A 15,711-nucleotide genomic window follows, 5' to 3' on the forward strand; every position below is an offset into this window, starting at 1 on the left:
TATCAGCTGAAATACGTTTAATTTGTTTCTCAACAAGTGTCGTATTATAAACACCGAAATGAACAACAAAATTGTTGCACAATCTGGTAAAATCACCGTGCAGAAAATCTACACCGTTCGATCTGATTGGTCGAAAAGTAACTTTGTCGTTCAGCGATTGGACGGTAGAGCTGTCAGTCCCAAAAGCTGCTTTCTCATCCGGGTCAGCTCGAAACCAACACTATCCGGTGCATTGGGCGAGTGTGTCACACTTTCAGCTACTGAGTGTGTCATGCTGCTCTCAGAACACCATTAACCTGCGGATACACACATGAAACACGCGGATTACCTGGCAGACACGCACACAAGGGCTCATTTGTTGTCGTTTCAGACGCTGATCTGATCATTTCTAAGCTTTTTTAGTGTATAGTTGAGGATATTGGGGGATAAGATGGCGGATGTGGCTCCGGCCGGCGTGGAGAAGAGTCTGGATGACTTCTTCGCCAAACGCGACAAGAAGAAAAAGAAGGAGAAAGGAAAGGGAAAGGAGCAGGTGACCGGAGCAGCAGCAATGCCGGTGAAAAAGATGAAAAAGGAGAAAGAGAAGTCGACGAAGAGTGAGAATCAAGACGCGCAGATGGAGAAGGTAATGTTAAAGCTCAGTTAAACAACACACACGGGCTGTGTCACGAAAACTAACGAGCTCCCTTAGTGGACAGCATTTGTTGGCACTAAGGGCTCGTGGACGTTATAGCAGTCGTAAGCAGTTCAATCGGTTATATGAAGGCCAAATAACAACACTGACAAAAATGATAACGTGATGAATAAAGAGAAAATTAGTGTCTAGCTATCATCCTTTTGTTTCTGACAGCTGCTAACTGTTACGTTGACAGTTATGTTCATAAAACGTGTTCTTTTATTACTATTTACGCAACTTCAGGCTTTTTTGTCTTATAATAAATGAATTGAGCTTTTACTTCATCAGCGAATGTTACTGGATCAACGTGAATGTGTTTAAGTGATGAGAAAATAGACATTTATATGTGACCTGTGCCCTTATAGAGAACTCGCGTTTGGTCTTGCCTGTAGTGACGTATATTGGGTGATATGACATCATACTGACATTTATTTCATGGGGCATTAATCTTCTGTCAGTCCGCGGGGCTTTTATAACTGCTGCTGTAACCGTGTCCTTCAATGGCACCGTATGCTCGTTTCTCATGACATGAGAGTACAGAAAAGCTACATGTTAATTTTCATTTCACACCGACATTACAATTCAGGTTTGAACTTTGTATTTTATTTTAATGGAGAAACTATTTAAATAAATTGTGCTGCACCCCAATTCACAGATGTATGCCTTAAAACCATTATTGTAAAGGAGCAGTAGGTATGTATCGTGACATGCTACCATATCATAATGCCTTCTTTAAAGTCAGCAGACAATGGAAATTTCACGAAATCAGTTTTTTTTTAGTGTACATAAAGTCCGTAGAGTAGGCATGGGACGATAACCGTTTTCAAGGTATACCGCGGTTTGGAAAGGTCAAGGTTTTAAAACCGCCAAAATTTTCTGCTATACCGTTCCTAAGGTATGTCTTGGAATTTTTATTTAAGTTTTTTCTTTTAGTTTCTAGGACAACAGTATCTCCAGCAGAAAAGATATAACGTTACAAAGATGCCATTTTAAACTAAAGAAATCTGTATTTTTGATACTAATGAAGACAGCATTTGAATTATTTAGCTTGACATGTTTACTGTTGCAAAATATTATAAATGTTTTCAAAGGGGAAAACATTTTTTCGTTTTTTACCCAGACATTTAAAAAGAATATATTTAAGAGCAGTAACCACAATATCTAATACCCGGTTCTGTAACAGCACAACTTTCTCTTTCAGTCTGAACTAGGGCTGAACAATGTATTTTTTTTACCATTGATATTGCAATGTGAGCATCTGCAATAGTCACATCACAGGATTCAATTGTTTATTAAAGATTAAAAGATAAAGCTATATTTTTTAATTATATACACAATGATCATCTTATTTTTACCTTTGATTGTTCGATTCCTGTACTTGAATGCTGTTAGACTCCTCAGAAAACCAGCACTGTTTATTTTTATTTTCTTGCTTGTAGTTTATTATAATTTATGCAGATCCTATCCATAGAAACAAACTTAATCATCACAGTTGATCTAAATTATTGAAATCTTTGAAATAGAGCTATTCAAGCCATCTGGTGAAATTTTTTATATCTCAATGTATATTGCAGCAAAACAAAATATTGCAAAGTCAGATTTTTCCAATATCCTGCAGCCCTAGTCTGAACTGAAAAACATCTTCACATTTTTGATATGAAAACACTGATACACCCTGTGATCTCTGTAACGTTAGCAATCGTCTGATCAAGCGAAGATGCCAATTCTCACGTCCACGAGGTTTGGCCTATTAATAATTTTTTGCGTATAGACATCTGTGACAGTAGTTTTTCAGTGTGCTGCATCATATTCATTGTTCTGTTAGTGTAAGTAAACGTTTTGTTTTTGCAGTATTTGTATACAGTTTGTGTTTGTCTGACACACCTCACAGTTGTCATGTTACTCTTCCGCCCCACCTCTTGCTCGCCACTGATGTGCAGGTAAACACAGCGCCATCTTCTGTTCAAAACATATATAGTGGTTCTTTCAACATTTCTATTGATTTAAATCGTTACATATTTGAACCGATTTTCAACCAGCTCACGGTGAATTGTTACATCCCTATTGCTATGGTATTATGGTATATAGCTAAGCTGAGCTACCTTTACAGTACCTAAAACCCAGAATTGGTGCAAACTAAACCCCAAACCTAACTAGCTAGCCAGCTAATCTGGCTTCATAGTACCAGCCCAATGTCTAACAATCATCTGTAACATCCTTTTATACATTTTTTACAACAATGTTATGTGTGCCATTCTAGTAATTTGTTTGCCAAAATGTGCCTATGGCCAAACAGTCCTGTAGTCCTATTGGTGAGTTTAAGCAAGAGGGCACCGTCTAGCATACAGTACTAATTAAACAGAAATAATATTACAGTGTGTGATCACATTCACAACACTATTCTCTCTTGGACTTGGCCCACTGTCCTGCAAAGTTTATTTTCAGCCTGCTTCAGCACATCTGCTTCTGTGTTTTATATGATCCTGAAAAGCTTAAGTAGCTGCTTTAGTGTGTTTATAAGTAATGGAACATAATGTGATATGTTAAATCTAGCTTATTCCTGCATGTCATACTTTTAAATGCATTGAAGGGTTTGTTCTCAAGTTTGATGGTATGGGCTGACTTGAACATTTAAGTTTACAAAAGATGTGTCTCACGGACTGAATTTTAATAATAATAATAATTATTATTATTATTAGAAAAAATTATTAGTGTACATTTTTGTGTGTGTGTGTGTGTGTGTTTTAATGTAAAGATGGCTCATGGCTTTTCAGTTGAAATATGGCTGCAACACAATGACAATGAGCAACTTTAAAGTAAAACGCATCTTCCTTCAAATGGCTTAATAAACACACTGATATACTATTTGGCCTAATTCAGAATCAGTAACATCACAATAGAGAAGTTAAGGTTCAATAATATGGTTAGCTCACCCAAAAATGAAAACTTACCCTCATGTTATTCCAATCCCCTGAGACCTTCGTTCATCTTCAGAACACGCATTAAGAAATTTTAGATGAAATCTGAGAGCTCTCTCATCCTTCATGCCCCCCCCCCCCCACTACTTTGATATTAACTGAAGTCATTCAGTAATTTTTATACAAGTCATTCAAAATCAGTTTAATTGAGATTTATTATTTATGTGCCAATAACCCAAGCACACAGTTAATTATTTTATAAAGAGTTTAATAAAGTAGTTTTATAAGTTTCTGTGTAGTTTCATAAATTTCTCTGCTCTGTTTTTGTCAAACTGTTTTTCCAGGAGGATGAGGAATGGAAGGAATTTGAGCAGAAGGAAGTGGACTACACTGGACTCAGACTCCAGGCCATGCAGATGAGGTGTGAAGCACATTATTTAATGAAGTTAATTTGTAGCTCCTTGATAATACAAAAAATTACATTGTGAAATTTGGTAGAGATAGCTTGGATGACAATATTTTAAAGCATTTATCTGCTTATAAAGTAAATGTTTTGGGCAATGATGGTTCACAGAATTAATTGTTCAATTCAGTACTCTTTTGATAGAGCAAAAATAAAGAAATTTCCCTTGATTCTTAATGTCTAATTTATTAAAACTAAGATAATAAAACATGATCTCAATCACATGAAACATGACACAAATGCGCATGTATTTGACCATTAAAGCGCTCGCATTAAGATGGCGTTAGATGTGTGTGCTCTGCTCGTCTCTGAGGCTAAGCGCGCACACACACAACAGCATGCACTCTTTTACGTGTTTAAAAGCATAAATGATTGGAATGTACGTCAATGAATGATGCACATCCCGTGCTGCAAACGTTACATTACAGTACATGCTTTTAGTCATTTTTTATGGGAAACTGAGCTTTGCAGAGCAACACGTGTACAACTGGAAAGTGGGCGGTTTATGATGCAATAATCGTTTATCTTGAGTAATGTTTTTTCATAATAGTTAGAAGCCGAAATCGGAACCAGATTTTCGATTAATTGCACAGCCCTACTGACTACATTGAACATCATTGGAAAGGTTGTTTTGGTCATTCTAAAGTGCCTAACCAAAGTCTGTCATCAAAGTAGTTTGGTATTATTACCTCCCAGAATTGTCTTAAACATCAGCTGCATTCCCAAAGAGCGCTCTCACACCTCTAAAGTCCACCAGGCTTTCATTGTGTCTCCTCTTCTAAAGGACAACAAATTTATTATATAACAAAAAAGGCCCACAGTGACTGTTTCTACCACAACGAATTTCATATTTGGTGCCAGTAGTAAGGAAGTGACGATTTTGTTTTTGTTACTTATTGGATGGAAACAATGCTTTTTTAGCATTTTATTTGAAATTCCAATTTTTTTGTGTACGTTTACTAGGCCTGTCACAATAATTAATATATCGACTTGTCGCACAACGCATGGGCATGACCTCAATCATTTTTTGCGAAGTAATAATAATAAAAGTTTTATATCGCCCATACTTAAAGGCCAATTCTAGCAACGTTATAGCTGTTTGTGCAGACTTTCTATCTCTGTTGGAGGTGTCGATGTCCATATGGTTAAAAAACACTAGTATTTACTTTAAACTACTGTAGTATATTTTTATGTGGGTGTCTGACAACTGAAAACAGATATGATAGCAGATATCACAGCCTCGGTTACTTTTTTTACCTTGCACTTTTTTTGTTAACATTTAATATTATTTATTTAGGATAAGCGTTTTCACATTCTGATTCCAATGCCTCATTATTAAATAGTTAAAATCACTATAATTTAATTAATATTCTTAAGAATAAAATATGTTCTTTGGAAGAGCGTACCTGCATCGTGAAGATATTGTATTGTCATTCTGGCATTATATAATCAGTGGCATAAACTGGTCTTAAAATGACAATAATATCGTTTATCGCAATATATTTTGGTGCTATATATCGTACAACAAAAAATAGATATTGTCACAGGCCTAACGTTTACTTCACATCTTTGGATGGAAACATAGCTATTTACATGCATGCAACTCATGATATCATCTGTGTTAAGGCTGATTTATATCTTCTGCGCACCTCTCAAAAAATGTAACTACATGTCGCAACGATGTGTTGCGCAAGCTCTGTGATTGATAATTTTGGTAGCAGCGACAAACGTTGGCGATGCTGACAGCTGTGAACCCGATGGAGCAAGTGTTTACAAGTGTCGAGTCCTTGAAACTTTTGTTTTGTGTTTACCCTATGATTAAAGTTGTTGCATGTTCGCTGGTTCCCATCTCTGAATGAGCGAGTTTTAGCTGGTCATGACGATCACTCTGTTTAATTCAATGACAAACACAGCATGCCAACTTGTATTGTAATAATACTGATTTTATTTAGATTTGTCTTACATCTATAGATGTATATAATGCTAATCGCATAGTAAATCCATTGTACTGATGGACATTAGTTTTTCCATGTCACTTTAAAAAAAGCCTGTTTTCAGCAGCTACATTTTGACCTTGATTTTTAGCTTGCTTAAACACAAATGTCTCAGTCACTCTGAACTGATTTGAGCTTTGCCACATTACAGCGCATTCCTGTTAAAGAAAACAATGGCTCTCATCCAGTAACATGTGCATGCACAAGTCTTAGTCCAAAATGTGCGTACAGATATTTTACGTGAAAATCATGATTCATCAAAAACATATCGACCTACCTAGAATTTATTCTAAAAAATGTAGTAATTCAAGAACAACTTGTACCACAAGTACGTAAGTATAATCATGTTCATAATTGTTCAAGTTCCTTTTCTTTCTTTTTTTCTTTTGTGCCATAATTGTCTTTAACTAGGACAAGTGTTGCTTTTTGAGGAATTTCCTTGTATATGGAGCTAATTTGGGCATGTATTATGTGAATTGCTGACTTCGTCATACCTGTCAACATTGGAATATGAAAATAAGGGCACCTGTAATGGAAAGGAAGTAAATTCCACCGTTTTGTATTTATTTCAAAGAGTTTTCAAGCCTAAGGCTGCATCCGAAATCATCATCTACTAAGTAGGTACTTTATTTGAATTTGCTACTCGATCATTAGAAAAAGTACGTTCTATACATTATGAATGTGAGCAGTATGAATGGAATTCGGACGACTGCATTGATCATGGATCGTGCATACAGTTTTTCTATGAATTTGGACATACAACTCTGCTCACAGACTGTTTTTAGTTTGCTAAATAGTATGGAAGTACCCGATTTCAGACACAGCCTAAGAAAAATAAAAGCATAATTTCACATTTAAGAGCAAGTGTCGTCCTCTGGTGGTTGAGGTGACTTGTGCATACAGGAAGGATCAGTTCTTTGATGATGTTTATATCCACCCTTCATTGAAAGATTACAAATATGGGGGAACTAAGGGAAAATAATTTAACGGCATGATGGCTGCATAAAATGCTAAAATATGAAATCTGAAAAACAGGATTGTTGACAGGTATGGCAATTATTAGTGAATGAGACCCATTGTTTATCTATGTGTCTGACAGTGATGAAAAGGAGGAGGAAGAGTACGAGAAGGAGGAAGTGGGTGAGGATGGCGAGATCATCTTGGTCACCGGTGATAAAATGTCTGGACCTTGGAATAAATCAGGGGGGGCTCCTCCTTCAGCTGCTTCAGCTCCGGGTGAGTCTTTTAAAGTCTTTTCAAAAGCTAGAAATGTTTGTGTTAGTTGAGCTCTTTAACACATTTAACACTAATCTTTATCATTTCCTGATAGTTGAGGAAGTTGAAGTTCCTGAGCCCAAAGCACCTGGTGTATATCGTCCCCCTGGGGCCCGGTTAACCACTACTAAGAAAGGCCCAGCTCAAGGGCCTCCAGAGATCTTCAGTGACGCCCAGTTTCCTTCACTCTTGTCCACTGCCAGACATGTGGAGACTCGCAAGTAAGACGTCAATGGGCTGTTTAATCTTTACTGTTTATTTCCTTTCTTTAATTTTCTGCAATGTTTGTACTCTGCACAGCATACATGTTTGCATGTGAGATGCCAAAAATGTTTGTTATTATTGACTTAATTGATTGAAGATATGTTTTAGTATTTAATTATAAATATCAGATTAAAAAATAGCAATGCTATTTACTCTAATTGGTTTAATTGCATGAATTCCTATATAAAAATGTAGATTTATGAAAGTACAACTGAAAATCTTTCATAGCTTTGTTAACATGCAAAATTTAGAATCTTAATTATTTCATGCATCTGAAGTAGATATTATTGCATCCAAGCACCAAAAAAAAGTGTTCACCGATCCGTTTTAGAAATAACAGTAATATTTGTATTTTTAAATCTATATTCACTTAGTCCAGAATCAAAGTGATCTTGGAACTTAAGAGTTAGAATCTAACCTGACGTTTGAATTGAGACCCAGCCTCAGACAAAAAGACGATAATAAAATAGATCAGTAAATTGTAAATTTAAATCTGATTGGATGTGCCATTTTATTATTATTTTGTATTTAATGCAGGTCTGTGTGAAAATGTTAATTTTTTTTTTTTTTATTTGTGATGGTTTTTGATGAATAAAAAAATTAAGTATATTAAGTAAAAATGTCTCGTTAGTTTGTTGTTAACTGCAATAAAAATTTAATTAAAGCACACTTTAAAAAGCAGAGACCCAGTAATAATTCAATATTTACATTTATTTAAATGTTAAAAAAAAGTCGTAAACTAAGATTTTTAAATGCTTAGTCGCATATTATTTGACATGTATACTAAGAAGAATTCTCAAGTAAGGGGCTGGTGGGGCATTAACCTGAAAGTGTACCACAGGGGGAGTGTTTTAATATTTCTTTGTGTGAAATATAATAAATAAAATTAACCCCCAGTTTAATAAAATATAAAACATAAGATATCTAAAACCAAAAATAATTTATTAAGCAGTAATAATATTATGTTAAAAACACCACAAGTGTAATATTTGCTTCAGCATGTGTGTAGTAAACTAAATTGCATCTTTCATTTAGATGGAGACACACATCATAAGGACATCTTATTTATTTTTGTCTGTATATCTAGTTTAATAATCATAAAAACTACTGTAGTCAACGTTTGAAGTGAATCAAATAAGTTTGTCAAAATTGTCCTAAGAAAAGTATGGGTGTTGTTCAATAGTAGGGCTGGGCGATTTGTCCTAAAATCAAAATCTCGATTGATTGAACATTTTACCTCGATTATGATTAATTAACGATTATTTTATTTATTTATTTACTTATCTATTATATATATATATATATATATATATATATATATATATATATATATATATATATATATATATATATATATATATATATATATATATATATATATATATATATATATATATACATATATTATTTTATTTTTATTTTTTGCCTTCATAGTTCACTGACAAGTATTCTACAGTAACTATGCTCACAAATTACAAGTCAGAGATTTTTAAATGAAGGGTGCATTGCTTGATTTTAAAATAATTGAAAGAAACTCACACTATATACTATCTATGATTATTTATTGAACATCAACGCTGAACAACTGAAATTGAAGCAGAAGTATAAATTATCCTCAGACTTTTAAGGCTGATTTATACATCTGTATCTAGTGATCGGCGTAACCCACGGTGCCTGCGCGAAACACTCCGTAGGATCAAATCTTTGCATTGACTTAACATGTAAATCACTCGCGCTTGATGCTTCATCCACGCTGGTGTGAACGCAGCATAACGCCATGTCCCATCAACAAGTGACGTGACACAATTCCAGTGTAAAATGTTATTTAAACTCATACTGGAAACATTTAACACTGAATAAAGCACACACATATATATATATATATATATATATATATATATATATATATATATATATATATATATATATATATATATATATATATATATATATATATATATATATATATATATATATATGTGTGTGTGTATGTATGTGTATATATGTGTGTATGCCCCTACATATCCAATCATGCAAACTATTATTGCTTTTTGCTGTAGGGACAGAGAGATGGAGAAAACCTTCGAGGTGGTCAAGCACAAGAGCCGGGTTAGAGAAGGCGAAGGTCCAGGCTCCATGCAGCAGTTACAGTTAGATAATCAGTACGCCATACTGGGGGACAAATAATAGCCATCTCCCCTGTCCCCCCCAAGCCTACCGCCGACGGTACAGTAAGACTCGCAGGGGGCAAAAAAAAATGACCTGCAGCTGCCTGATGCAGTCCTGACTGAGCTGGAGACGTCTGTGCCCATACATACACACACAAACACACCCTATTAAACATATACACATGAAAATATTTTTACACACACATTTAGCCATTGAAGTCCTCTCATATACACACACACAAACACACGGACACGGCGGATAAAGGCCCTCCCTTATCAACTGCATTCAAACAAGCTGCAGCAAACAGGAACTGACTGAAATTTCCAAATCTGCTTTATAAACAACACCGTTCACCAAGACGAATGACACTGCATCAAACGAACAAGGCACCAAATGTTTATTACGGTGGATTTCCTCATGAGGTTGGTTGGCCGGCAGAGCCACTGGACATCAGCCAATCTTGAGAAAATGAGAAAAGCCACTTTGAGGATGGAGTATAAGACATTGGGTGAGAATAAAAAAAAAAACTGCTAACGTTTTTTTTTCTTTGCTACATCAGTATCGCTCCCAAACCATTGGATTTTTTTATTCTTGCGTTGTGATGACAGAAAGCTGGGAGTTTTTGGTTTTGGGCACTAGAGAGGGGAGACTACCTCAGTTACATATCTGTGGTTACTATGTCGACCAGGTTCTGGGCTCTGATTGGCTGCAGAAATTAACACCAGTCCAGCCAAAGAGGAGCAACTCAACGTTTCAACCTTAAACTTGAATATTCTCCTGTTTTTTTTTCCCCCCCTCTCTTCTTAATGCAAGATCTGTCGACAGAGGCGATAAAGTCTTCAAATTTACCTGTTAAAGTGGCCTTACTGTGGGGGAAAAAAGATATGAAAGCAATGGGAGAGAAATATATTTATATTTAGAGATGCGCAAAAAAGATATTGTTCTCAAAGGCACTTCCTGGTCGTGTTGCAGGTGAATGCCTGCTTGATGAAATCTTACCACTCTGAGGAGTTCAAAAAAACCATCTTCGTATCCCTCTGTGAGAATGTAGTTCTGTGCTAGCTTGTCGACATGCTGCGAATAATGGATGATCTCTAACAATGTCCCTTTAACCCTTTCATCTGTTCATCTCTCCTCATTTTATTTGATTCCATGATGATTGACAAACCATTATTAAAGCTTAACCTTTCTAATCTCATATCACGTTTCTGCTTTGGTGTGTGTTTTGCTGTGGCCTAGAGAGGTGCTGTAGTCATTGGATATCAGGATAGTCACCTAAAAAACCTCATCTTCAACATCTAGGTGACTTTTTTGCACTTCAGCAGAACATTGAAGCAGATTTCAAGCTGAAATTGTGCTTCTTGTTGATTCATAAATGCCAGGTGAACTGCTACCAATGATTTGAGGTGCTGTGGGGTTCACAGAGTTGAGCTCCTGACATTTCAGACAGATATTTCTGTTGAACTCCTGAACAACGTCTATTCAGCTCTTGATGACTTGCTCTCTCGTTGGCTTCAGCTCGTCACTACGTCTGATCTCACATGTGATCGAGTCGGCCAACTGGTCTGGAATATTTAGCATGCTAGATATTGGATTTGTGTCTGTGAGCCTCTTTGATGCTTCGTTCAGTAGTTCACACATAAAGACTGTTGATTGACAAGGACCCGCAGATTTGCATCCAATCACAGCACGATCTGTTTGCGAGCTCGCTAACTTGCAAATCGGACTCAAATCGGGCTTAAAGTCTAGTAGTGTGAACTAGGCATTAGTGATGTCTGGCTTCCACGCTACTCTAGAATCTTCACCCACGAAAATGGAGACTGTTTTAGTTTGGAAATGCTGGTGTTACGTTTCAGTGTAGATTTTAAACGATACTGTAATTCGATACCAATCATTGCTATATATTTGGTCACTTTATTTTGATGGTTTGTTTGTTGAATTTAAGTTACATTGCGTCTACATGCCAACTAATTCTCATTAGATTATAAGTAGACAGCTGGGGTTAGGGTTAGTGTAAGTTGACATGTACTTGTAAAGTTTCTTATAGTCAGTTAAATCCCTGTTGAAGCAGAGTATTAACAGATATTAAGCAGACAGAAATTTTAAAAACGTTAATTTCCTGCTAACATTTGAGTGCTGTTGAGCGCGTCCTTAAATGGTGCTGATTTGCCATTATGTTCATATGCTCAACAGAAATGACTGTGAGTGGCCGTGAAGGCCATCAGTTCACTAAAATCACAGCTGTTTACTGAGTGTAAGAACGTGCTAAAATGCTTGGAGGAAATTGACGTTTTAAAATTTCAGTACCGATTGGTATTGAATTCCAGTATCATGACAACTTCTTGACTGAAAAGCAAACATTTGAAAATGGAGGCATTGCCATCCCCAATCACTCTCTGATTGGTCTTCTGGACTATTGCGTATTGTTCCCCGATTCATCAAGGTCCTCTCATATGACGTTCATCATCATCTTAAATTCTTGGAACTTGGATTTAACTTAGAGTAGTGTGTCTCAATTCAGTACTCAGGAAAAATGCAGAGTTTTTTTTTTTCTCTTTTACAATGTGCGATATCAAACATTCCACAGCCACTGTCTCCCCTGCGTCTGTGTGTTTGTTTTGCCTCGGTGAAAATCAGCGGGTGCCCAAATGTAAACTCTCATTTTTATTCAAATCCTTCCTTCTTTCCCTGCCCCCCACACTCCCACCTAAACAGAGCTAGACACACCCACTTTCCTGACTTTTTCCAAACTCGAGGTGTGAAAACAGCCTGTTGAGACAGGGGGGTTTCATGGCCCTTTAATAATTCTAATTCTGCTTTTGTCCATATTTTACCCAAAGTTAGGGTAAAACAACAAACATTTTTTTAGAATGTACATGTTTAATGGTCCTTTTCAATATTGACTAGATGTAACCTTCTAGAACTATACTTCTATAAACCATCTATTTATAAGCTTGAGGGAGGAGGTGAGGCGTATTTGGGGTTGTACGCCCAGGGTGCTATTCATGCTAGCACTGCCACTGCCGACAAATGCCTGAAATCACAGGCAAATCGGTTCACGTGAGCAACAATCACACAGTGTGAACTGTCAAAGATGCGATATGAGAGAATCGCTGATGAGTTGCTGACACCCGTGAGATATTTGGCATGCTAAATATCTAGACCTGTCGGCGATTCAAATCATGCCATGTGAGTTCTGATTGACAATAACATTTGCGATCAGCTACAGCCAATGAGAGAGCAGCATCCACTTGTATGTGTATGAAATGAAAGAAATGAAGGAAAAACTAGTGTAAATTTGGCATGAGCACCTGTGTGTTTAACGTGTCATCAGAGCGATATCACGACCGAGTCGAAAAAAGTTGAAGAGAATTTGCTAATTCCCTTCAAAACCCAAGTGAGCAAAACAAGTCAATTTTCTACCCCACTAAAGTCTTTTTCCATTATGTAGTTAATAATGAAAGATACTACATGGCCTGGCGTTGTTTCCATGTCACTTGCCACGTGTTCGGTTGTGAGACGTAGTTTGTGGACCAAGACAAAGTTGTCACCGATTCGTCCTATTGTAAATTTATACAGTGTGAACCCCCTAATGCCAATCCATTTTGCAATGTGAACACAGCACCAACGAAATGCTAGCTCAGATAGTCATGCAGTGTGAAAACATCAGTGACATAAGTAGTACAGTGACAATTGTGCAGTCTGAACTGTAGTTGCACACATATCCATATAAATATCCATTCAAAAAGATCTTAGACTCACCATTTATTTATTTTTTTCAGTGGCAAAAACTCTCCAGTGTATTAAATATTTACCATCTTGTAAAAATACAACTAGGTGAGTTTTGTGTCATGCACTATATGCATGAATTTATAAACATTTCAAAATCATTGTATCTTAAAATGAATGAGATTGTTAAAGAACTTCAGCTAGGTTTTCTGTTCATACAAACACCCTGCATAATATAACAAAGCGTGGTTAGAAGTTGAGGAAATTATGTATTGCGTTAAAGCAGTCCAATTACACTCTCGGATGTCCCAAAAATGTGTGCCTGAAATTTCATCTTAAATGCCTTTTAAACATTTCTGTAAAATGCCCATTTTAGGGGGCAGAAGCAAAAACGTTTTTGTGAGTATGTTGAAATACAAATGAGCTGCTGTTCATGTTGTTTTGCCATCACAGCCAGGTGCCATTAAAGTGCAGGGTTCATACGGTCATGGAAAACCTGGAGAAGTCATGGAATTTTGACATGGCATTTTCCAGGCCTGGAAACGTTTTGGAAAATCAGAAAAACCCACAAAGTTTTGGAAAAGTCATAGAAAATAGATATCTGTATACTTGAATATAGGTTATTAACTTCTTTTCTGTCCTTGGCCAATCACATACTCTCACATTATTAGTGCGATGTAAGCATTATCTAAATCAACTTTACATAGACATAAATATAAGCTAAAACTAAATAGATTGAGTTTTCCGATATGCTGTAATAAATTTTAACCTCTATTGTTTTTTTTTTTACCACGCATATGTAGATATTGCATGAAACATTAGTTCATGAAAATTTATTTGAAATCTTGGAAAAATCATGGAAAAGTCATGGAATTTTAGAAGTAAAAATGTCTAAGAACCCTGCAAGTGTGTGTGCATATATAAAAATAAATTTCCCCAAATCGTTTATATTTCATCAATTTTTATTCTTTACAGAAATCATAAATGGCCTGAAATATACTCACCAGTAACTTTATTAGTTACACCTGTCCAACTGCTTGTTAAAGCAGATTCCTAATCAGCCAATGACATGGAAGGAATGTGAATGCATTTAGGCATGTAGACATTTTCAAGACAACCTGCTGCAGACATCAGAATAGAGAAGAAAGGTGACATAAGTAACTTTGAACATTGCATGGTTGTTGGTGCCAGACAGGCTGGTATTTTCCTGGGATTTTCACACACAACCATCTTTAGGGTTTATATAGAATGTTCCGAAAAAGAGAAAATATCCAGTGAGCGGCAGTTCTGTGGGCACAAATGCCTTGTTGATGTCAGAGGAGAATGGCCAGAATGGCTCCAGCTGATAGAAAGGCAACAGTAAGTCAAATAACCACTCGTTAAAACCAAAGTATGCAGAAGAGCATCTCTGAATGCACAACGCGTCCAACCTTGAGGCAGATGGGCTACAGCAGCAGGAGACCACACCGGGTGCCACTCCTGTCAGCTAAGAACAGAAAACTGAAGCTACAATTCACACAGGCTCACCAAAACTGGACAATAAAAGATAGGAAAAACGTTGCCTGTCTGATGAGTCTCGATTTCTGCTGCAACATTCAGATGGTTGGGTCAGAATTTGGCATCAACAACATGAAAGCATGGATCCATCCTGCCTTGTATCAACAGTTCAGGCTGGTGGTGTAATGGTGTGGAGGATATTTTCTTGGCACACTTTGGGCCCATTAGTACCAATTGAGCATCATGTCAATGCCACAGCCTACCTGAGCATTGTTGCTGACCATATCCATCTCTTTATGACCACAGTGTACCCATAAAGCGTGAATAATCTCGGACTGGTTTCTTGAACATGACAATAAGTTCACTGTACTCAAATGGCCTCCAAAGTCACCAGACCTCAATCCAATAGAGCACCTTTGGGATGTGGTTCACATTGTGGAAATATAAATGTACATAATCTAGTTCCAAATTAGCAATAATCTATATATAACTGAAAATGTATATTCTTTGGTTTTTAATTAGCTAATTTCTTTCAAAACTCTAGCTAGGGTGTGACAGACCTTTAAATCTCTTGGTTTCCTGAGCACTGACTGTGCCAAAGTGATGCAAATGCTAAAGGCATCGTCTCAATGACCCTTCTTTTGATTTTGGGTGATACTTTCAAGCTGGTCAAGTGGCAGGACAGGTTCTGTCTCCAGTACTTCATTTGCATACTTTGTGTTCATG

General features: G+C 36.5%; 1 protein-coding gene across 1 annotated transcript; it reads left to right on the forward strand.

Moving 5' to 3' along the window:
* The first annotated feature begins 213 nt into the window (after positions 1-213).
* On the forward strand, positions 214-10,957 carry cdv3 (carnitine deficiency-associated gene expressed in ventricle 3). The gene is made up of 5 exons (XM_056450505.1): positions 214-625; positions 3,939-4,015; positions 7,151-7,287; positions 7,382-7,547; positions 9,651-10,957. The coding sequence occupies exons 1-5, from the start codon at positions 431-433 to the stop codon at positions 9,775-9,777; spliced, it is 702 nt and encodes a 233-aa protein (XP_056306480.1). The 5' UTR covers positions 214-430; the 3' UTR covers positions 9,778-10,957.
* Positions 10,958-15,711: the final 4,754 nt, after the last annotated feature.

Source organism: Danio aesculapii, chromosome 24 (assembly GCF_903798145.1).
Source record: "Danio aesculapii chromosome 24, fDanAes4.1, whole genome shotgun sequence".
NCBI classification, from domain to species: domain Eukaryota; kingdom Metazoa; phylum Chordata; class Actinopteri; order Cypriniformes; family Danionidae; genus Danio; species Danio aesculapii.